We start from the raw sequence: 23,560 nt of genomic DNA on the forward strand, positions 1-23,560 counted from the left end.
TGAAAACCATTTGTTATTTTGAATGCTTTAGAAGAAAATACCTGTTAAACTCAGCTTCCTGTCATTTGAACAAAGGCGATACGGCGATGCCGGGAAAGTATCAGGAGATGCATCAACTATGCGGTGATCGATTGATCGAGCCTAGCCTGACTCCTTCCTATATTAGAAGTCAGGCTAGGCTCGATCAATCGATCGCCGCATAGTTGATGCATCTCCTAATACTTTCCCCAGCATCGCCGTATTGCCTTTGTTCAAATGACAGGAAGCCAAGTTTTTTACAGGTATTTTCTACTAAAGCATTCAAAATAACAAATGGTTTTCAGGATAGGGCAATTATTGGGGGAGGGTAGAATAGATTTTTTAGTTATAAATTTTAAGTGTTACTTTTCCTTTAATTATGCAAAGAAAATGGAATGTAATTTACATCAGAGATAGATATTTTTTGTGGCATTGCTTGGGATGAGCATTTCCTGATGCCAATGTCTGTTTCAATCTCTGTTCAAGCAAACAGCATATTTGTCTTGTGGGCTCTAAATACACATTAGAGCATGTTTCTCACAAAACCCAGGGCAGGATTGGCCTTTATCTAAAAGGCTTATTAACACTTAGGGCTCTGGCACACGGGGAGATTAGTCGCCCGCGCAAATCGCCGAAAAGGCCTTGCGAGGCAACTTCGGCGATATGCGCGAAATCACGCCGCCGCGTGTGCCATCCCACCGGCGACTTACATTTTCGCCGGTGGGATGGCGGGGAAGGCAACTCGGGGAGATTAGTCGCCTGCAAACAGGGAGTTTTGTCGCGGGCGACTAATCTCCCCATGTGCCAGAGCCCTTATTGCTGTGTTGCCTGGAGAGGACTTCATGTTTAATTTAACCAAGAGAGTTGAACAGATAAGAACTCCAACACAGACAAAATAAACATTTGAAGGTTTAGGACTAGGCCGCACAGGGCAGTTTGATTTCTTCTTTGGATCTACGTTGGAGAGCAGACATTTTACGCATCACTACAAACAGCTGGAATAAAAGTTCCCGAACTGCCATTTTCGGAGTTTGGCTCTATCAAGCATAAATAGGTAAGGAACCAACTGAATACATTGAGAATGTAAAAAAACTACACTGACAGCCAGGAATAAAATCATGTGGAATAAAAACACGTGGTTCACTTCTATACATATTTCTCCCATACTGTAAAACTTTTCAAACTTTGGGAATAAACAGAAAATAAATGTTCCTTATTCTATTATCATTGATCAAATAAGCAAATCAATGCCTGTCTCTGGCAGCCAGCTTTGTTTTCCTATGGGCTGTTATAGGATATTTAAATGCTATGTGGTGTATTTATTAACAGCAGAGACAAACATCACATATTTGTTTTCTAACTTGTAGGTGACCCTTCAAATCTAATTGCTGCTTGGTTGTTATAGGGAACATCACCCGTCATGTTTGTCTGAAATGTTACTAAATAGGCCCTTAAGAACAATAAATTTCCGTTAAGGCAAAAAAGCTGGTACAGGTATGGGACCCATTATCCAGAATGCTCGGGACCTGGGGTTTTCTGGCTAAAGGATCTTTCAGAAATTTGGATCTCCATACCTTAAGTCTACTAAAAGATTATTTATATATTAAGTAAACCCAATAGGATTGTTTTGCTTCCAATAAGGATTAAATGTATCTTAGTTGAAATCAAGTACAATATACTGTTTTATTATTACAGAGAAAAAGGGAATCATTTTAAAAAATTAGAATTATTTGCTTTTAATGAAGTCAATGGGAGATGGCCTTCCCGTAATTCGGAACTTTCTCGATACCGGGTTTCTGGATAACAGTTCCCATACCTGTATTCCCAAGAAAGGCTCTGGAAGTCATATATGCATGATATAAGCAGCAATGGAAGTTTATGTTGATGAAAAAAAAGCATGTTGTTTAATGTGTGAAAATGTTAGGTGAATTTTGAAAAATAAAAGAGGAAATGCTGTTGAGACATGCCTGAGCACTTGTGGCAAGGCAAGAATGGTACTTACACAGTGACCAAGCTTTGGATGCATTACAGGAAAAAAGCAAATAAAATAAGTAGACCAGATACCTATGCAAATAAGCAGAACTTGCTTCAATGGATTACATGTATTCCCAACCCATAAAAAACAATCTGCTAATTAGCTATCATTTATTTTATATAAAGGTAATTATATAAGGTAAATTGCAAGAACATGTTCACTTAGTAAATTACCCTCTAAAGCACAAGGATTATTAAAAATATATCTGTATTTCACACATTTTACCCTTCATTACATTTTATTTTGCTTCAGCAAGATAACAGAGCTTTGTTAATTACACTTCTGTGTGCACTTAAAGTTTTTAAAGTTATATGGTATCTCCTTGCTTCAGAAACCCACAAATGCCTCAATGCACGATGCTATCAAGTTGTACAAAAACATGCAACATCGGTAGCTCAATAGAATGTCTGTGTTTCCTCTTTGTAGTATCACTTTATACAGACCTCATAAAGCAAATAAGTACCAGAACTAAATTATGTCAAAGAGAAATGTGCTTAGGGAATAAGAAGTCTGCTGGTGCTTCTTCCAGCGAGTACTATGCAAGGTAGGGAGTTGTGAGCCACAAGAAACATCATGTCCTTGTCAGCCATGGGTAACAACTTTAGGTGCAGGCTGGCATTGAGTTGTCAAAAGCATCAAGTGCAAGAAAAACAGATATTTCAAATAATACAAAAATGTGCTAATGCAAAACAGCAAATTAATCAATTAGTGACTCCACATAGCGTCCATAAGAGTCCTCTGTTAAAGATGAGCAACATAATTAAAAAAGACACAATGAAAGAAGAGCATACTCCTCATAGTGTAGTAATCAAAAGATCAGTTAACAGACATTTATTGAGTATTTTATTAATGAGGTATAAGGAACCTCAGAAACATGAGTGTGTATCTCAATGAATGTCTGCTAACCCAGCTAATTACTATACTATGAAGATTACTTTCTTTATTTTTAATTATTGCAGTGCAGTCACAGAAAGTGTAGGGTAAATATGCAAAGTAGGATGCATAATCATTTGTTTATGCTAACTTCTGGGCTGGGCCTACCTATTCACTGCAAAAGTCACAGCTAGGGAACTGCTGTTTATGTGAAATGTGTGTAGTGATAGACTAGCAGGAGCTATAGAATGTAAATCTATAGAAGGCCCATGTTAAAAATATGCACCGAAAAATGAGATATCAAATGCAAGCATTCAGTGCTAACCAAATCACTTCTTGAGGCAAGGTAGATTTTGTAATCCATGTTGACCAATATTAGTTGGTTTTATAGATTCTAGTGATGAACTGAACTTAGCTATAAAAATATGTATGTACCAGTGTAATAAAATTATAGTAAATTATAGTAATATTTCTCTAAAAAGAAACATGGTAAAGTCCTACATTGTATTTTACATAAATAGTAAACCTTACATACACATGTAATCTATTATACAGCATGCCTGTGATCTGAGGTTTTCTAGATAGGTATTCTTTCCCTAATGGGTGTACTATACCTTAAGGCTACAAAAACATTTTGAAGTTAAAAATACCCAATAGCATTTTTGCCATAAACATGTAATTATGCAAACTTAGTTCACATGAACTACATGGGGAAATAGCCATCTGCCCTATTTCTGAGCTTCTTTGAAAAAAGGTTTATTTATAAAGGATCCCATGCTTATGCTTTGGAATAATACACATACGTTATGGCAAATGTGCTTATAAACAATTATTGTTTTTTTCTGGTTCTTTGTTTATTTCATATCCCTTCAAGGCTCAGGTTTAGAAAGTGGGGGCACTCCAATATTACAATGGAAGAAAGATGCATCAGTAGTTGTTTAGATTCTATTTTTTAACAAAACCGTAAGGAGGAAAGTGGTGCAACTGGCCACTTCAAAGAGTTAGGTACGTACACATGGAGGCGACTACATCAGATTACCATGTACTGTACAATATTGTGATCCAGCAAATATTAAAACAGTCATACCTTAGCAAGCATATATAGACTAGACTGCTAACACATTTAAGACACACAGAGCTACTTAGTAGCAGCTACTTGTCATGGCTACTAAATGCCAGAAAATACCCTGCCATGGAAAATACTAAATATTGCCTCTGCTAAAACACATGTAGAGACAATTATCAGTAAATGATCAGCATTGTCTATTTCTGTAGTCGCGACAAGTAGCTCCTTGTATCTTCACCCTTACACTTAAGCTGGCCATATGATTTTTGGACCATGTGTGGGATCTAAATTATTGGCGATCAATAATGTAAATTACCATGGCGATCAGTCGTTTAGTCGATCGACCAGGTTAGGAAATTTCTGACAGATAATGATAAAATCTGCACATGTATTGTAAATCTGACATTATCCTTGGGGGACCTACAATGTATTTCCAGGAAGTCACTTTCAGATGATTTCTGTCTGTCAACTATTTCATGTTTAGAACATGAAAAATAAACAATGTATCTTTTCTAAAGAAATGAGAAAAATATTGAAAGTAAAAACTCTAGATTTATCAGTAGGATGGGATTGATTCCTGCCTTGTATAATCTCTTATCTGTTTGTGCAGGATATATCATACCTCGCAGTTGCTGAGATCTAGAGACACCTCCTTCAGATTAGGGTTGCATGCCAGCCCAAGTAACAGAGCCCTGAAAAATATCAACATGGAAATCTGTCTGTGTGTTTCACAGTTTTACAGTAATTAATGGATAACATATGCCATTTACTTATTGGTTAAACACCCAGCATGAGAGCTTTTTGATATGGTATCTTATTACCTCTAGAGAAAAATAATAGCTTTAATCCTAAAATTTGTATCCTTTATGATAGTATGAATCATTACAGCATTTACTGTACATCACATAACCATGGTATATTACACATACTTTACATGAACAAACTACAAATTAAGTGCTCTTTCAGACCTTCATCGCCCATGCCACAGCTACCACCATTTACATAGATACACACTTTTTGTTGTAATCTTGTATCACAGTAAAACTAAATTGGGTGATTACACGTGTACTACACGAGTACCTGTGCGCTTTAACAAGAGATAGAGAAAACAGTGGCTGGTTTAGGGGGGCAGGAGTACAAAGGATCCCAATGTCAATAAATGTGTGCAAAACCAATTACAATATAAAACCCTTTCATACAGAAAAAAATGAAAGTTAACTAAAGAGGAAATACATTTAAAAAAAACTAGATTGATACTAAAATTCTCCAATTGCCATCTAAGTTTAGATTCTCCAAATCCCTCTGGGATTGCTTAGTCTAAACTATGCTTGCATTGTAAAGGGCACTATATGCACAAGACTAAATGAGGCCACCAAAGATCAAGTATGATTTCCCAGAACTGTGCAAGCATTGATCATTTCTTTGGTCATTTACTAATGCAATTACCATGGGGACAAATTGCTTATGCAAATAAGTCAGCTACAGATCTAATTATGTGCCCATATTTAATTACCTTCTAAAACATCTATGCAGTTGACTTTTTTTTGTTAAAGCATTTTAATAGAATTAGGCGCAATATAAATAACATTTCATTAAATTAGCATGCACGGAGGGAAATGCTTCCAGTGTTTATATCTAAAATAAAACAGACAATTCTCTTCCGACACAGTTCTCGCCATTGCTACACAATATTGCTATTTGTTCATGTAAAACAAATTACTCCAAAGTGATACTTACAGAAAGTGATGTTAAAACCAGAGCGCAGAAACTCGCATGAACTTCAATTATGGATGTAAAAATAAAGAAGGCCTCATTTATCAATGTCTCAGCTGGCAAGGACAGTATTGTAATTTTTATCAATGCCAATACAGAGCACATGGCCCCCTCCCCCGGCTGCAAATGCAGATTAATAAATAATTTTTCGCTGAAAACCCTTATAATGTTGGTCTTAAGCATTTTAACTGACTTAGTTTTTTTACATTTCTGTTTATTGTGGCTATATTGGATTTCTGCAAAAATGCAGCACATAACTAAAGACTAAACCAAAATACATTAAGGCATGACAATGCATATTTTATTAAAATCCCACCCCCAGAGAAATATGATTGCTACATTGCAGAATCAACTCACTTTAGGGGTTCCGAGGATAGCTTGGTGCCTGAAAGGTTTATGTGTGTCAGAGCAAGTGAGCTGCTGAAAAATTGCTTGATTGATGGTGAGATTTCCTTTCCTTTTCTGTAATTATAAAGTATATATATATATATATATGTATATATATAATACAAATTACAGCAGAGCATAATAACACATTATATGGACCTCTGTGTAAACTAGGCAAGTGCAACAGAGCAAAAAGCAACACATTTAAGATAGTAAAATCCCTTTTTTCCCAAAAAAACCAAACAAACAAGACAAAAAACCTTATTGGAAAAAATAAGAATTTGTGCTCATAACACGTGTCCCAATATTTAATAATAATTTTCCCAGATGCAGTAACCCATAGCAACCAATGGAATGTATGCTTTTAAGCAAGTGACAATAAATATAACATGCTAATTCATTGCTATATGTCCCCAGACCTGGAACAAGCTTTGCATCTTTATTACTGGCATTATTATTATCTTATCAATCTGTATTTAAATATATTGTCACAACTGCTCAGTTTATGTATAACTGAGTTATATATAGATTGCCCCCATCAAGACTTCTTTATGAAACAGAAAGCATATGGAAAACCTAAACTCATATATGAGCAACATACAAGCAAAGTATTAAGTTGTATAGTCTTGTGTACACATGCACACTATTGGCACAGGGCCTGTGAATATGCAATGTGCATGGAGGGGTGTAGTAGAACTATCAGTCTAGTCTAATGTAAGGATGACTAGGTATGTATAAAGAAACATGGACATAATAGTGGGGTGTTTGTGCAGTGCATTATGGAAGTGGTATCTTTGCAATGCAAGATGGTCAACAGGATGTTAAAAAGGGTGTATAAGGAATATAAGTTTTAAAATACTCAGCAATTCAGTAACTTTGTCTTTGTCTTCTACAAAGGTTAATTGGTTCCTTTAATCTCTGTAAAGTGCTGCAAAGGTAGCTGTATTGAACCTTTAGGAAAATTGCAGAATATCTAACAAACCTGTGAGAAAAAACTGTTCTTGATAGATTAAGCATAGCAAGATGCTGCAGGCCACCACGAAGAAGAGCTGCACATACCTACAACACAATTCAATAAAAAGTTAGTGGATTCAACATTGTGAATGAGCTGCTGCTTGCACACTTTCTCAGCAGCAAATATAAAGATCTCTAGGAAAAACCGAGATAAACTGAGATAAGGTCTTTTTAACTTCTCTTTTGTATTTGTCTTGTGTAAATATGTTGTGAATATACTGGTAGTACTGACATTATTAGGTTTTATTCAGTTGAACAAGGTTACCACCAGGTTCCCACATTAATGGAGGTGTGACATGACTTGTATGTGTTTGTAGGTGCTAAAGGACCAAAGAAGTACAAACCTAACTATAGTGAGCAAAAGCTCAATACACTAAACATACTGCACTATATTATCTAGTCTCTCCATGTGCATATCGCCCTTCAACTGTTGCATACTTTATAATGTGTTTATATAACTAAGAAACTTACCATGTCGATGGCACATTCGGTGTTTGATAAATCCAGGTATACAATGGCATTTGGCTGAGCTAAAAAATTGTACAGGTACTGTAAAAAAAAATGTATATCTTACATTTATTATTATAATACTATACAATCAGAGATATATTGCATAAACTAGTACAGTTTTTGTTTCACATTACTAGCAGGGAAAGAGCAAGATGGGAGATAACTGACAAGAAAAGATAATGCCTGAAATAATGCAATGAACTGCAGTAGCTTCCATCTCAGAAGCAGCTGCTTTTTCTGTTTTCGCAGTTTAAGGATGGCTTCTTTGCATGGAGAGCTACTTTGATTGCATGTTGTCTGTTCACAGCAAAATCTTCCACATGCAAGCACCATACCTCAAATCAACTCCAGGCCTTTTATCTGCCTAATTGATAATGACATAATGATGGACTTGCCAACACCTGCCCATGAAATAGCCTTTGAGTCAATTGTCCAATTACTTTTGAGCCCTTGAAATGAAGGGACTGTGTTTAAAAAAATGCCTCACATTTTTATGCAATCTTTTTGTTCACCCCACTGAATTAAAGCTGAAAGTCTGCATCTGAGTTGTTTCATTTAAAATTCATTGTGGTAATGTACAGAACCAAAATTAGAAAAAAAGTTGTCTCTGTCCAAATATTTATGGACCTAACTGTACATACGCTAGGTTTCATCAGCCAATGAATGAAAAGAGCTATGTATTTTACTCCTTTATTTCTTCGTTACAATGGTACATTATTTCCTGTCAGGTGATCTCTGAGAGAAAGGACAAAGACCATAACAAAATGGTGGCTCAAGGGAAAAGATGTAAAAAGGCAATATTTATAATATTTACTATACAAAAATGCCAATATAGCGAGAATCTTTAATAGATTGTTATGATATAAATTATCTGTTTGATAAGCATTCATCCTAAAGCTATAATTTTCCCTTTAAGCACTGTACTACCTATTTACAGTGTAGTTTAAAAAACTGCAGACTCCTTAAATGTTATTCTGTCATCAAAAAGTATAAATTTGGGACTTTCAAAAAGGTAACAAGGACAGCAGACAAAGCACAAGAGAAGTGTCTGAAATTCATAGTAAAATGGGCAAACATACAGAAAGGTCATCCCCACGCAGAACATTCCCTGAGAGGTCAAGGTGGGTGAGGCTGCTTGCAATCGTCTGGTTAGCACTTAGTGACTGGGAGAGGCTATTCACCCCTAAAAAAAAAAAATCAGATATACACGTTGTATTATTAAAAGTAGGACTCTGTTCATTAAATGATAGGGCTCACCAAAACATCATTGAACTATTCAGCTCTCTAACAAAGACAAACTGCCCCTGAACATTCTCAAATATAATTATTTGCCAACTTTCACTTAAAAAACCTTCAATAATAAATTCAATTTAGCTTTTCTACAAGCCCATACTTTGCTGCATTCTAAAAACCTACAGGTTTCCTAAGAAAGGTTTTAATGTGTCAGTTTTAGAAACCCCAGGGAGATTGACAGACACTGAAAAATAGACCAGTAAACTACCACTGGAATATATTCTCTCCTGGGTCACAATTCTCTCTCCTATGGATAGATATATGACAGGTAAGATTTTTTGTTTATACAAGATTTTTACCTTTAGGTGATAATGAGGTTCTAGATAAGTTTAAATGTTTCAGTCCCTTAGGAAGTTTGGCAAAAGGAATACTTAAGCAATGCACACCTAAAAAGCAAAATACAGATATGTGATACACCAAGTCTACAAGCTTTATGTTAATTCTATGAAAAGTAAAATACCAAATGTTAGGTTTGAGACATGCAAAAAATAAATGAGGTTATTATGCTGAATTTCACAAAAGTACAAAAGAAAAGGTGTGGCTGTAACCTGGAAGAATTTGTATTACATTTTACTTCTGACATCTAGATAATAAAATTACCGTTCCCATTCAACTAATGTAAAAAGATATATGCACACCCAGTAAAATATCAGTTCACTCTAAGACAATGATATTGTACATCTGTTGAGTGCAAATGGAAATCATGGGGTAGGCTCAGTGTGAATGTGCATTTCATTTGCCTGTCAGACGCACTCAATTAGCTGTGGCAAATGACACAATTAGTAAATGTTCACATTTTCACTGGGGCTGAAACAAAAATAATTATTTTACATTTATAGATCTATATTTGAGTTTGATTATCTCTGTCTATATATCACATTTTGTATTCAAGAAACCTTGTAACGGTGCAATACACTCATACCAATTAGTGACAAATGAAATATTTCAGAAAAGACATTCTGTGACAGAAGAACTGAAACAATTCATAAAATTTTTCTGCCAGTCCTAATTGGCCATATTGCTTAGGTCACTAGCATTCTCAAAATGGCTTCTATCTATATTTAATAAGCTAAGATACCCAGGTCATGTCAAACAGAATTTTGCTTTGAGGTGTAATACTATTGCTGTCACTCAGCTACTTCTTTGATTTCTGTGCGGTCCTACTCTTTTACCAATCTCCATGCTTTCTCATAATCCTTCCTGCATCTCAATACCCCATGCACAGATGCACAGATCCACATGCACATAATCCTCAAGTGCTTCACTGACTACTGTGTGCCCCCAAATCTCTCATCCTACACTAATCTCAATACAATTATAGCCATCCTGACTTCAGTACCCTAAAAACTATTTTTCCTATAGTCACAGACCCTCCATCATCAATCTCTATGCTGTTCCACAGCTTTTCCCCAATCTTCACAATGCCACACCTTTGTCTACCCCTGCTTTCCCCAACATCTTAACTTATTGTCTGATCTCCTTGCAGTCCCCTCCTCCACCAATGGAAATGCCTTCATAACCCCTTACACAATCTCCATAGCACCTACCAATCTCCATACACTTACAGGTTTTTCCCATGGGTTTCTCCTGCTTCCCTTCCCTCACAATCTTAGTATTTGGCGCCTATTCCCCCTACCTTCCTGTATTATGCTCTCTGCAGACTCAGTGTAGATCCCAGTATAAATATTGATGCGGTATATCAGATGACATAGATGCATTTTCCTGCATTCAAAATTTACTGACCATGTGGCAGAAAGGAGAGAAATAAGAGCTAAAAACAGTACTTCATTAGAGAGCTTTATTTATCAAGTTCAACAACCTCCTACAATGCCTTGGGCTAAAGTTTTTTTTTCCCTTTACCAACAATGCAGAAAGGTAGTGATCTTCTGATTCATTAAAGCAGTGGTTCCCAGACTGTGGGAATATTTCTGATAGGTAAGTCAGAGGGCCAGCCTGAAGGCTAGCAGATTTATTCTCTTATACACACATGGAAGCCCAATTTAAAGGTCAACCAGGGTGAAATTCTTGGAACTATGGCTGCTACAATAATGTTTTCTGTATTTTGAGAAACAGCTAAGGGTGGCATCCAAAATATCTATAGACCACTTTCATAAAAGGTACACATACTTTTGTAGACAAACTAATAGTTATTTTCTATCAAATTCCAGACACAAATCCACTTACCAGTTTAGTATAACTGAAAAAATACAATTACCTCTATCCTCAAGGGGGTTGCTTGCAAGATTAATAGTATGAAGTCCTGAGTTTGGATTGTGTGCAAGGGCACTGGACAGCTTCTGTGCAAAATCTCTGTAAAGGAGAAATCCCTTTAATTAGTACACAAACCAATTAAGACACTGCAATAGATTTACATTTTCTCTTTCCAAATATTTTCATTGCCCCCTCACACCTTAGTGATACCTAAGCTGTGCATTCACCCCAACCAAAAAACAAACAAACACATACTGAAGACAATCATGTCAATTTCATTATCTGGTAAAGCAAAATCACAGGAAATATTTGGTAATTTGCAATACCTCAGATAGCATGACATAGATTTTGTTGCTACATGATAAACCTAACTAACCAATGTACAGCTGTACTTTAGGATAAATACATTTTCTTATTATTGTGGGTACAGCTCTAAAAGGTTTTTTCACAGCCTAGCAATCAATGCAATAATTCTCCATAAGGCACCTAACTCTAGAATCATTTATATATTTGCTGCTTAAGCTTTCCAAAAATGATGAATTACCTGAAACAACCTATCAGTAAGGGTCTACTCTGTGTAAGGATTTTTTGTGTCTAATAAATTAACTGGAACATTTGTGTTTGGTGTTCTCTACATTAAAAAGGATGCTGCTGAAACAGCAGAGGAAGGAAAATGAAACTTTGGAAATGTGAAGGTTTTTTTGAGCCAACATGAGACCAAAGTACAGTAGTACTATCCCGCATTTTCTATTTATTTATAATCAGATATATAAGGTATGTATTTTACTGCAATGAAATATCCAAGCCTAGGTGAATGTTAAAGGGAATATTATAATAAATGAACCAACTGTCTAATAATCTGATGGTAACCATCTATCAAGGTATGCTGAGTGAAGAATTTAAAGGAATTGCAAACATCTATTTACTCAGCACTCACACCATTATAATGATATATCAGACAATACCATTTGTATTGACAAAATGCTTTTGTTAGAATTCTACTATGGCTTTCCCTTTGCAGAGTGTAGGACTCAATGGTACTCTGCAGCTCCAACCAGGCCAAAAGATAGTCACAATACCAAAGCTTGAATGAATTCCAAAATGTTTGTCATCACTGCAAAAAATACGACTTTTTCGTGCAAATTTACGCAAAATGTGAAAAAGTCACATAATTTTAATGATATTTTTGTGGTCATTATGAAAAGATCTAAACTTAGGAAAAAAAAAGGAATTTTTCCAAATTGTGATCATTGTGCTTTAATGAATGGGCCCCTTGAAGTGAAATTGTCTCCTGTCTGTAGATGCAGTTATCTGCACTTGGTGTGGCTGTCCTGTTAAATACAGTGCATGAACTTTGGCTTATAGGGCACTGCAAGAAGATGGAAATTTTAGGAGTGATACTAGGGCTTCCTTCTGAGAATCCCCCCCAGGTGTCACAAATTTGTCAGGATTAGCTCAGCCAAGACATGCTATATATATTTATAGTTGTATGTAACTGCATTTCAGACCTTTTTTTTCATACGCACAGATAAAACACACCATATGAAGTTTCTATTTGGGACTGAAAATAATAATGTTAAATAGTATAGAGTATCCTTGAAACATGATTTACTTGGAACACTTTATGGTTCCTTTTGTGTTTGCAAACTTAAAATGCCTTTTTCCTGTCTCATAAAGGAGCAGTTCCATCTGGCTTTATGACTGAGATTCTAGCCATCCTTATAACAAAGCATTCAGATGTCGTTGGTAAAATAATCAATTCCTAATATCATGGCAGCGCGTAATAGGATTACTCAGAACAGCGAATGAGAGAAGAAAGTGGAGGAAGGAAACTCCAAAATATACATAAAAATAATGGTTTGGCCCTTAAATGTCCACTAATTACTTAAATGAAAGAAATTTGAAAAGAAATGAAAAGTCCGGTTAAGATTTAAATCCTTTGCAACAGCTTTACAAGATACTATTCACTAATTAAAAATACCTCAAAACTTTATGAGACTTACATTCTAAGCCCCGCGTTTTCTAGAACCAATTCTTCCAACCGGCTGGACTTGCTAACCACCCGCAGAATCTGTTCACAGACATCAGCAGACTGGAATGTAGACATCAAAGAGGCATTTTACAAGAATTAAAAGTACTGTGCTGCATCAAATGGACTACTAAAGCGGAAGTTGTGCATTCAAATTTACTTCATGATTTACTCACATGAAAACTACACCAATGGTATGAAATGTTACTTTCTAAGTGATTTTATGCAGGTTCAGACTCAGATGATGGAAATTTACCTATAGCACACATAGCCACAGAGTGAATAGGAAATGAGTACAGGTATAGGACCTGTTATCCAGAATGCTCGGGACCAAGTGTATTCCGGATAAGGGGTTTTCCGTAATTTGGATCTCCATAGCTTAAGTCTACTAAAAAATCAATAAACCGCTAAATAAACTCAATAGGATTGTTTTGCATCCAATAAGGATTATTTATATCTTAGTTGGGATCAATTACAAGGTACTGTTTTATTACTACAGAGAAAAAGGAAATCAGTTTTAAAATTCTGAATTAATTGATTAAAATGGAGTCTATGAGAGACGGGCTTTCCGGAATTTGGAGCTTTCTGGATAATGGGTTTCCGGATAAGGGGTCCGATACCTGTACCTAACAGAGCTAGTGAGTGAAAAAATAAATGATGTACTGCTTATAGTTAATGTAAGAGAATGGTGTACACATGCTCACTTCTTATGTTATGAGTGTACTTGTAGATTGTAAGCTCTTTTGGGCAGGGCCCTCTTCACCTCTTGTATCGGTTATTGATTGCTTTATATGTTACTCTGTATGTCCAATGTATGTAACCCACTTATTGTACAGCGCTGCGGAATATGTTGGCGCTTTATAAATAACTGTTAATATAATGTAATGTAATGTATTTACTTTGCAGCATGTTTAAATGTACTTTAAATGTGCACCACCAAACTGGTGAGGAGGCTAGGTGGGCACAGCAGATGGATTAAAATACTGTTTGTGAGTCTAATGCACTTCGGACACATCTTGTCACGTCCAGGCACTCAAGGAAACCATATTTGGGCTTATGGCACCCAGAGTGTCACCATGCATTTTGTGTCAGCAAAAAAGAAGAGATATTTTTTCAGATTGTTTTAGAAATGCATGAGAATCGTCAAGATGCAGGAGATTTTTTTCTTCTCAAAATATTCCATTTCCACTTCAATCCTGTCTGTGCTATAACCAAGGAGACAATCTGAGCCTTAAGTGTCAGGAGTAAATATAGCATTTTTGTTGACATTACTTACCAGTTTCAGATCCTTTGTTGATAGTTTTGTAAACCATTGATTGTATTCCAGGGCAGCAACGATTGGTATTAAATCTCTATGAAACAAAGAGCTATCTCAGTCACAACAACTCATTAGTGAATTCACTCCAGCTTAGAATTAACAAACTTCAGTAAGTTTGGTGCTAATGCATGCAGAGTAAAATCACAAGCTCTGGCACAGCTATATTTGATTGCACAAAATCCTATACATTAATATAAAACAAAGTTAGCCTTAAGGGCTCTGGCACACGGGGAGATTAGTCGCCCGCGACAAAACTCCCTGTTCGCGGGCGACTAATCTCCCCGAGTTGCCATGACCCGCCATCCCACCGGCGAACATGTAAGTCGCCGGCGGGATGGGACACGCGGCGGCGCGATTTCCCGAAATCGCCGAAAAAGACTTGCGCGTGTGCCGCGTGTGCCATCCCGCCGGCGACTTACATGTTCGCCGGTGGGATGGCGGGTCATGGCAACTCAGGGAGATTAGTCGCCCGCTAACAGGGAGTTTTGTGGCGGGCGACTAATCTCCCCGTGTGCCAGAGCCCTAAAGGAGAATGAAAGATAAAAACTAAGTAATCTTTATCAGAAAGCTCTATGTAAATACAGCCATAAGCACTCTCAGAAAAGTTGCACTGTGTCTTCCTTTGTGTAAACATGTTCTTCAGTATGTTTCAGAATGTGTGATCTGAGCACCAGCAGGTAGAGCTTCAGCACTGGGGACTCATCTGTTTACTCAGATATGGTAAAGCTGGTGTGGCTAATCTATTGGAATTAAAATGCCTTTCCTTCTCCTTTAAGAAACACACAAGTCAATATTAAAAATACAATGTTGAAAATGGGTCTATCAATCCCCAATTGTTTCCACAGAAAAAAGTTTGCTGGCTGCCGTGCTCACATATATTGCCTGGTAGGTCAGAAACTTACCTACTGGGCTTTGCTAGAAAAAAAGCATAACCAGTGCAGGTTAGATGTGCTACAGGTGATTAGAGGGGAATGTCTGATATTGTTCCATATTTCAGTGGAAATGGGAGGGATATAAACCAGTCATTGCTGCAGCATATTGTGGTTCAATATTCACTTTGCCGCCAAAATCTGCTCTGTGTGCCTGCACCTGGGCTGATGCAGTGGTTCTGGGTGCAGACACAGAAATGCGCTGATCCAGAGGATCTGCTATGTTTAGCATAAGCTTTTCAGGCATGAAGCGTTGCAGGATATGATCAAATAAAAAAAAGTGACACAAATTGCGACAAACTGTCCTCATAGAACAACAGATCAGGATACCTGGTAGTAGATGCAAGCACTCTTTACTATTATACTGAGTTTGTTTGTTCTTCCTGTCCGTGTGTTTTTCCTCCTACAATTTAAAAACATGTAAACTGTCTCTTGAAAAAACTGACCTTAGTGTGTTGTGAGAATATGATAGGGATTTTAAATTGTAAATTCCAGTTGGGAAGGTCTGAATCCATCTAAAACAGTTTAAAACTACTTTTCATGAAAAAAAAAAAATCAATTTTGCATTAACTGTATTAGTATTACCAAAAGCTAACGTCACACAAAGAGATAAGCTGCTGTTACTTGTAGGCTACTAGAGATAGGTTCCTTTGTTTTCAGTGGGAAAAGCAGTATGTTATATGACAATGAAACCTACTTCTAGGCAGTTACAAGCAGTAGCGTCTATTCTCCTAGACTGGCACCATACTTCCAATGGCTTAAGGTGGCCTTACATGTAGCAATTTCCCACCCTCCACTGACGTTCAGGGTTGAATCGCCAGATATGGAGGTAGAAACAATTGAAATTCTACCTCCTTCTGCCGATTCATCCCTGAACGTAGATTTTGCTCCTTCAATGGCGCCCGATCAAAATCTTTAAACCTGGCCGACCGACAAGTCGACCAATATTCGTACGATACATACGATCGTACAATATCATCGGTGCGTGTATGGCCAGCTTTACTGTCAAAATGCCCATCTAAGTTGAAAGCTGCATTCCATTCAGCTGAATTAGAAACAAAGTGCCTATAGAAGATGCCTCTGCTGGCTGCAGACATGAAGCAAAATCCAATATAGATCAAAAAGAAACATGAGCTCTTTTTATTTCATTTATCTCGGCTGGAAGGAAACTGTGAAATATACTGTGATGCACACTGTGTTGTTCAAATGCTATGCTCTGTAAAGTAATATACACAAACGCTAACAAGCTTGCGTATGATGGAGGAAACTACAAATTACAAAATGTAATCACTAAACACTGAAGCAAACAACTTGTTTCTCAAAAGCATTAAAAACAACCTTCCTGCAGAGCTTTCTAATCCTAATGTGTTTGCCCAAGATAGATCAGCTGTGGCAGGGAGCCTTAATATCTTCATCAACACATGCACAGCATACAAATATCCTTAACTGAATGAGGTTCACCAGAATGGGAGTTTGTGACTGGCGTTAAGAGGAAATGAAAGCAACATAGCTTTTCCTAATTAGGTAAAAACACACAAATACTGCCAAATGCACAAAACATAGTAACACTAGATATGAACATTTCATCACATCACAAGTCTTGGTTATATTATCATTTAACAGGCAAAGTAATATTTAGAAATCTATAAGCACCCAATGTGTTTACATGCTGTTTTTTTCTCTGGCTTAAGAATGCATTGCAGAATTATGAACTACACTACGATTCGCGCAATATAAATTGTACTTTATTTCTTCTGGTTTGGAATAAGTATGAACCAAGTTAACTGTGCTGTAAATATTCTATCAGTCAGTTTTGGATGCAAGTTTTATGTGTGATGCATACACATACCGTTCGGTTGTACAGCACTATAGAATATGATGATGCTTTATATGTATTTGTTAATAATATTAATCAGGCTGATACAACCTTGACTAGTGTGGTTTTTACCTCCCTTTTAAAGATATTACTAACATAGAAGATAACTTGCTGTGCATACAGTGAAGTGTATGGCCTTGCTCCACTAATTAGTTTACATACATGGACATATTCAATTACCTGGTTTCAAGAAAAAATATGCAACATTATAGCTGTGTGATGCGAATCTCACTACTACTAAACAGTTGGAATTGCCCCTGGAGCTCTCAGCTCTAATTAAAATCACAATACAGAAAAAAAAACAAATTTGTACTGGGTTTGTACTGAAATTAGCAGTGGCTTTTGATTTCTTCTAATAGTCAGTCGAACTGTTTATGTTAAAGCATGCATAGGCAATAGCTCGGAAGAACAGAATATAAAATCAGCCCAAGAAATAATAACAATTGCTGATTTTTAAATAACAGAAAAATAGAATGATTGTTGGCTATGGGTTACTAAATCACGTGAAAGCTTTGCCACTTTTATTATATTACCCAGTTATGGGGTTAGGTAATAAAAAGCACTAAGTTTGCCAAGGAGCAAAAACCCATAGCAGGCAGAATTTACTGGTTACCTGTTTAAAAGCAAGCATCTTATTGGTTGCTATAGTTTACCGCTACTGGGCAAACTTAAGCGTCTGTTTTCTAAAGTTCGTAAAAATTGTTGCAATTATTGCAACAAAATTAATGCTGCTCCCATGTTTACTAAAGTACAATGAGACAGATTTGTCTTGCAATGAGTGGTGATATTTACTCAAGCATAGCTGTTAGTTTCTGCATTTTTTGGGGGGGAGTTGAGAGTTTTTTGGCGCTCATTTAGGTTAACTGCATTATCTGCTATAAATCTTACAGATATTTTTTTTCCCACTGCCAATGGCCACATTCATGAATAAATTTTATAAAATAGTATTTATTAGCAATTTATAAATGTATTATTAAATATACTTAAGGCCAATAAAGTAATTTAGGAATCAATTATTTTCACATTATATTAATTCAATAATATTACATTTATAAGTATAAAATTGTCGCCAATTTTTATCACCACCTGGAGTGTGGCATTATGAGAAACAAAGGCAGAAACGGTATAGTGGGAGCATTACAAGTCAGTTTTTAAACATGAGTAGCAGTTATTCCCCAGTGCAATCACTAATTTTTGCTGCTCATGTTTAAAAACTGACTTTATAATGATATGGTGATAAAAATTGGCGACAATTTTGTCTATATTTGGTGACAATTATGGCAATAAGCTTTAGTAAACCTTGCCAGACAACTTACGTAGCATGAATGCGATAACAGGCGATAATATTTATGTGTGCCAGAAAATTTGCAATGACAAAAGTGCTCGAACTTTAGTAAACCTGCGCTTGCATTTTTCATTATAGCTGTCTTTCGCACCTGTAAATGGATGCCTTAGTGTCATTTATTACATATTACATAGTAGTTAGTGTATTATTTTAATCATTTGAAAAAAAGAGAGGTTAAGATGATTTTTACCTGTGATCGAGATGGCTGAAGTCTTGCAAGTTTAACTCCCTGGTATCTTGTGTTAAATATATTGTGTCCACATCCTATAGATATAAGGAAGAAAATGTAATTTGGTGGTTTGTGGATAGGAAAGCCATTCTTGACACCTTGAAAGTATTATGCTTACCCACTGCACTTCTTCTCTGTACGGCAACCCTAGCCAGTCACAGACACAAGCATACATCTGGGAAAACCCTCCTAATGGGAAAAATGACAGAGCTATAATTGGTATGTTTTATTGAATCCTACAGGTATGCTATTCAGACAGGCTAAGGGAACATTTGCCTGCATTTTATTTTAAATCCATCTATACACTTAACTTTTCCATTATTACTGAATTGCCATTCCAACAGTCTAGTTACATACCACACGGGCCTACTTCTGTCACAGTCTGGCTGTCCCACAGAGCCTGCAGATTTGCTAGTCTGTCTGGTGGTTCCATGGTTACCTTCTTTATAATTTTTCTGAAATAAATGCAAAGGAAAATCCACTATTTTTCTACTGTTTGCAGAACTCTCCACTGTTTAAATCGTTACTGGATACATTATTAAGATCTGATCTGTCATTATTAATATCATAAAAGGCATTCACACATTCCTAAACTCAGTTTGAGCAGTAGATTGCAAAGAACATGATATTAAATTTCCCCACGATTAATCTCCTCTAGCGGTGGCAGCTAATTTCCTTGAACGTTTTCCTACCAGCGAGTATGTAAATTGCCGTTAGGAAAACATGAGCTTTGCTTTGGATTTCTGAAGTCCTCCGAAGTTTCCACACAAGGCAACTGTGGGTGACTTTGGAAAGCTGAAGTGCACATATGTTCTCCTACCGGTGATTTACATTCTCACCGGTGGGAAAGCATTTAAGATTAGTTGACCCGCTAGAGGAGATTAATCAGGGGGCGTTTAATCTCCTAAGTATCTTGTGTCCAAGTGGATGCTGTTGCCTATGTGGTCTACATTTCAGAGATAAATATGCTGCCTAAGGTGTTAATAGCTTTAATTATTAGGCTGGTGTTCTAGTAACTAACTTATGTCCATTTTTCCTAATAAAGATGCTTAATTTTTCATGTTCTCACGTATCTCTAGAGCAGCTTTAGGAGGGGTGTCACTGAATGTCAACTGTTCTAATTTATAATACATTCTGAATACATCTGAATAATATGTTCACAAACACAAACTTTTTTTTTTGCAGCAACCCTAGTTTTACAATTTATTTATTTTTCTTACACTGGCGACAATCCTGGAAATATCTTTCGTAGACATGTGCCTATATGGGCTACTACTTCATTAACATCTTCTGAGGAAGACATCTTCATCGACAAGTTGCATTTCTCAGTTTCAACCATCAGCTGCAAGACATGTTTAAGAAAAGAGTATGTATGTATGTTTATCTTTATTTATAAAGCGCTACTTATGTACGCAGCGCTGTACAGTAGAATACATTAATACAAACAGAGGTTATTAAGATAATAGACAAATACAAAGTATTACAATAAACACAAATAAATAAAAGCTACAGTTGCAATAAGATAAGAGTCAAAGACACAAGAGGATGGAGGTCCTTGCCCCGTAGAGCTTACAATCTGTATGAGTAAGGCATATGTAAAGGTATGCTGCAACCATGCTATCTGGATACACTCTAACGAAACTGGTCCTGACCAATAGCTACAGCACGATCTACCAGTAAAGTTTGGTCTGGTGATTACTAAGCCTAAACTGTAAGGTGTAGCCTTAGATCACTCTTTCTTCACAAAAGTCTCATTACAAAAAATGAGACTTGAGGGATGTATAGCCATATCAACTTAATGGGTTGGGTTGAAAACCCCAACATACTGTTCTTCGACTTCAGCTTATTCTTACGCTTTTTCTTCTTATTCTTAGCGCCCCCCCCCATTTTCTAAACGCTACTCCTACAGTTTTAGGGGTACAACACCCAAACTCTCCACACTTCTTTGCCCTGTAATGGAGCAGGTTGCTTGTGCTTTTCAAAGCGATCCTTCCCCCCGTAGCACCGCTCCGAACACCCCAATGCTTCCATTGACTTTGAAAGGGAAGATTTTCAAACTGCTGCCACACTTAGAGCTTTAAATCTACACCCCCCAAATTTGAATAACATAATTATGGGGTCACCCCGAATGAAACAGCTACATTTGTTGGGTGACCCCAAAGTGGGAGGGGCCAACAACAACCAACCAAATTTCAACCAGTGACTTTTATGGGGAAATTGAAACTGCTGCCAATCTTATAAGCTTTGAGGCTTCACTCACCAAACTTGAATCACATAGTCATGGAGTCAGCCTGAATGAAAATATGATGATTGTTGGATGCTCAAAAGTGGGCAGAGCTGTGAACAGCTAATCAGATTTAACCTTGACTTAGCAGAAATTCAATCTGCTGCCATTCTCACAGTATTAACACCAGGGTCCCTAAACATTGCAGGGTTAGGCATCAAGTAACTGCGGTTCAAGGATAGAAAAAGTGGGCGGAGCCATCACCCGCCAATCAGATATCACCTATAGACTTCATATGTTTAAATTTAAACTACTGCCATTCTTTAAATATTAATACTAAGGTCCCCAAAGTTTGCAGAGCTAGTTCCAGGCTACAAAAAGGGGGCGGAGCCACCAACAGATCTGATTTCATTCAGTGACTTCACATTTTTCAACCCAACATGAAGTTTGTTCTCAAACTTCCCTTTCTAGTTTAAATCCTGTTATCTGACCACCCACAGAAGGCAGCCAGTCTGTCTGTAATTTTCACCTGAATCTCAGCTTACCTCCGCCACTGAAATGCAGTAGTCACCTGAATCAATGGGAGCACTGTGGCCTGGGCAGGATGGAAAAGGCTGTGGTGTGGAATAGGCATGCCCAAGACACACCTGGATCTAAACAGATCTACGTTGACCTTTCTGCATTTATGTACTGCATTTTCTATGTGTAATCTAAATAAGTTTAAATTTCTATGGCACTGTTAGAGGTTAACCTAACAACACTGCTTGTTTTTACTTTTTTAGTCATAATACATCTTTATGAAAGTATCATTCATCCCTAGGATATACATTTCTTACGCTGAGAGCTTGGGGTCTCAAAGCTAGCTTATATTTCACAAGGCAATATTTTTGATAAGATTCAATTTAGGAATGAGATAATTTTTATATATAGTTTTATCCACTATATATTATTGCTAAACCTCCATCATCTACAATAATGCTAAGCTGCAAAGGAAAATCCACTTCTTTTGTACCGTTTGCACAACTCTCCACTGTTTAAATCACTGGATTCATTATTAAGATCTGTTCTGTCATTTTTAATATCATAAAAGGCATTCGCACATTCCTAAGCTCAGTATGAGCAGTAGATTGCAAAGAACATGATAGTAAATGAGACGGTATATTCTTATAATTTTACAGATGGCAAAACATAGGTATACCAATGTTTCAGTTGTTTTTAATTTTTTTAGTCATAATACATCTTTATTAAAGTAACATTCATCCCTAGGATATACATTTCTCACTCTGAGAGTAGATGATGAAGGTTTATCGCTAAACCTTCATCATCTACAATAATGCTAACCTGTGTTTCTTGTGAACATTTGAGTATAAACGTTTGGTGCCTTCAGTAGGGGTTAATTTGCTTAGTTGTAGGTCACAAAGATAGTCACATGGGAGCATTTACTTCAAAATTCAATAAAAAAATTGTGTTAGAAACATATTGAGCACTTTTTTTTATATAAGCTATGAAAGCCAAAATATTTTTTACAGCACTTTTTAGGTGATACCAATTAGGAAAGAACACAGTCACATCAGGATTACAATAGCCCAGAGCAAAAAAAGCCATATTGACTATGCTGATGAAAATGTTCTTTATTTTCGAGAAGATAAAACATGTTACGTGAAGAACCAGTATGTGCAATTGCATTACACACCTCTAGAAATACAGGTATTGGATATATTTTCCTAATGTTTAGGTATAGAAGGTCCCTGTAGAGTACTAGTCACAATGGCAAGTCTCTTAAAGAAAAAGTGGCTTTCATTTTAGCCTGTTGCGGTACAGGCAAAATAAATTTAGCCATCCCCACCCCGTTCCAAGCTCCCACCCCACAACATCTATTCTGTTCAAAACTTCCCCTGTGTGCCGACCTGCCATAAATCTGCAGATTTATGGCAGCAGAGTTCAAAGGCGCCATGATCACCTGTCTTGCGATCATCTTTTGTCAGTTCTCTGATACAGATCTTGTGGAAGCATGTGCAGTCAAAGCTGATTCAGGACCTACATTCGACAGCACATGCTTCTGCAAGATCTGTACTGATGGTCTAACAGAGGAGGAACAGAAGACGGGGAAATGGTGCCTTTGAGTTCTGCTGTGCAGCTCTGCAGATTTATGGCCGGTCGACACACAGGGAATCTTTTGAACTGAACATATGCTACAGGATTGGAGCTTGGAGCGGGGAAGTGGAGGAGGCTGATGATGGGCTAGAGTTCAGTTCCTTTTTAAAGGGGCATAATGGAATACATAATGGTCCCCTCCACATCTTATTTAAGGTAGGTAATAGCAGAGTATACATAACCAAAGTTCTCAGAGTGTCTTGTTTACCACTGTCGTCCAGACTGACCAGCAAGGGCTTTTAATCCTACAGATTAGGCAGCTGAGACTAATCAGGC

At 36.9% G+C, this 23,560-nt stretch overlaps 1 protein-coding gene across 5 annotated transcripts in view; it reads right to left on the reverse strand.

The window, feature by feature from the left end:
• The window catches only part of carmil1 (capping protein regulator and myosin 1 linker 1), a 163,127-nt gene that overhangs the window by 69,514 nt on the left and 70,053 nt on the right, over window positions 1-23,560 (reverse strand). For 3 of the 5 annotated variants that reach the window (XM_031903488.1, XM_031903487.1, XM_031903489.1), the window contains exons 5-18: window positions 20,127-20,248; window positions 19,264-19,361; window positions 19,025-19,095; window positions 18,868-18,941; window positions 14,486-14,561; window positions 13,184-13,272; window positions 11,185-11,279; window positions 9,269-9,355; window positions 8,756-8,859; window positions 7,638-7,715; window positions 7,135-7,211; window positions 6,123-6,227; window positions 4,615-4,684; window positions 2,021-2,032 (exon numbers count right to left, since the gene is read on the reverse strand). In XM_031903488.1, the coding sequence (XP_031759348.1) occupies window positions 2,021-2,032; window positions 4,615-4,684; window positions 6,123-6,227; window positions 7,135-7,211; window positions 7,638-7,715; window positions 8,756-8,859; window positions 9,269-9,355; window positions 11,185-11,279; window positions 13,184-13,272; window positions 14,486-14,561; window positions 18,868-18,941; window positions 19,025-19,095; window positions 19,264-19,361; window positions 20,127-20,248 (1,158 nt within the window). The remainder of the gene's footprint in view (window positions 1-2,020; window positions 2,033-4,614; window positions 4,685-6,122; window positions 6,228-7,134; window positions 7,212-7,637; window positions 7,716-8,755; window positions 8,860-9,268; window positions 9,356-11,184; window positions 11,280-13,183; window positions 13,273-14,485; window positions 14,562-18,867; window positions 18,942-19,024; window positions 19,096-19,263; window positions 19,362-20,126; window positions 20,249-23,560) is intronic. The other 2 variants (XM_018094821.2, XM_012965383.3) reach the window with 1 other exon arrangement.

This window comes from Xenopus tropicalis, chromosome 6, assembly GCF_000004195.4.
Source record: "Xenopus tropicalis strain Nigerian chromosome 6, UCB_Xtro_10.0, whole genome shotgun sequence".
Taxonomy (NCBI): domain Eukaryota; kingdom Metazoa; phylum Chordata; class Amphibia; order Anura; family Pipidae; genus Xenopus; species Xenopus tropicalis.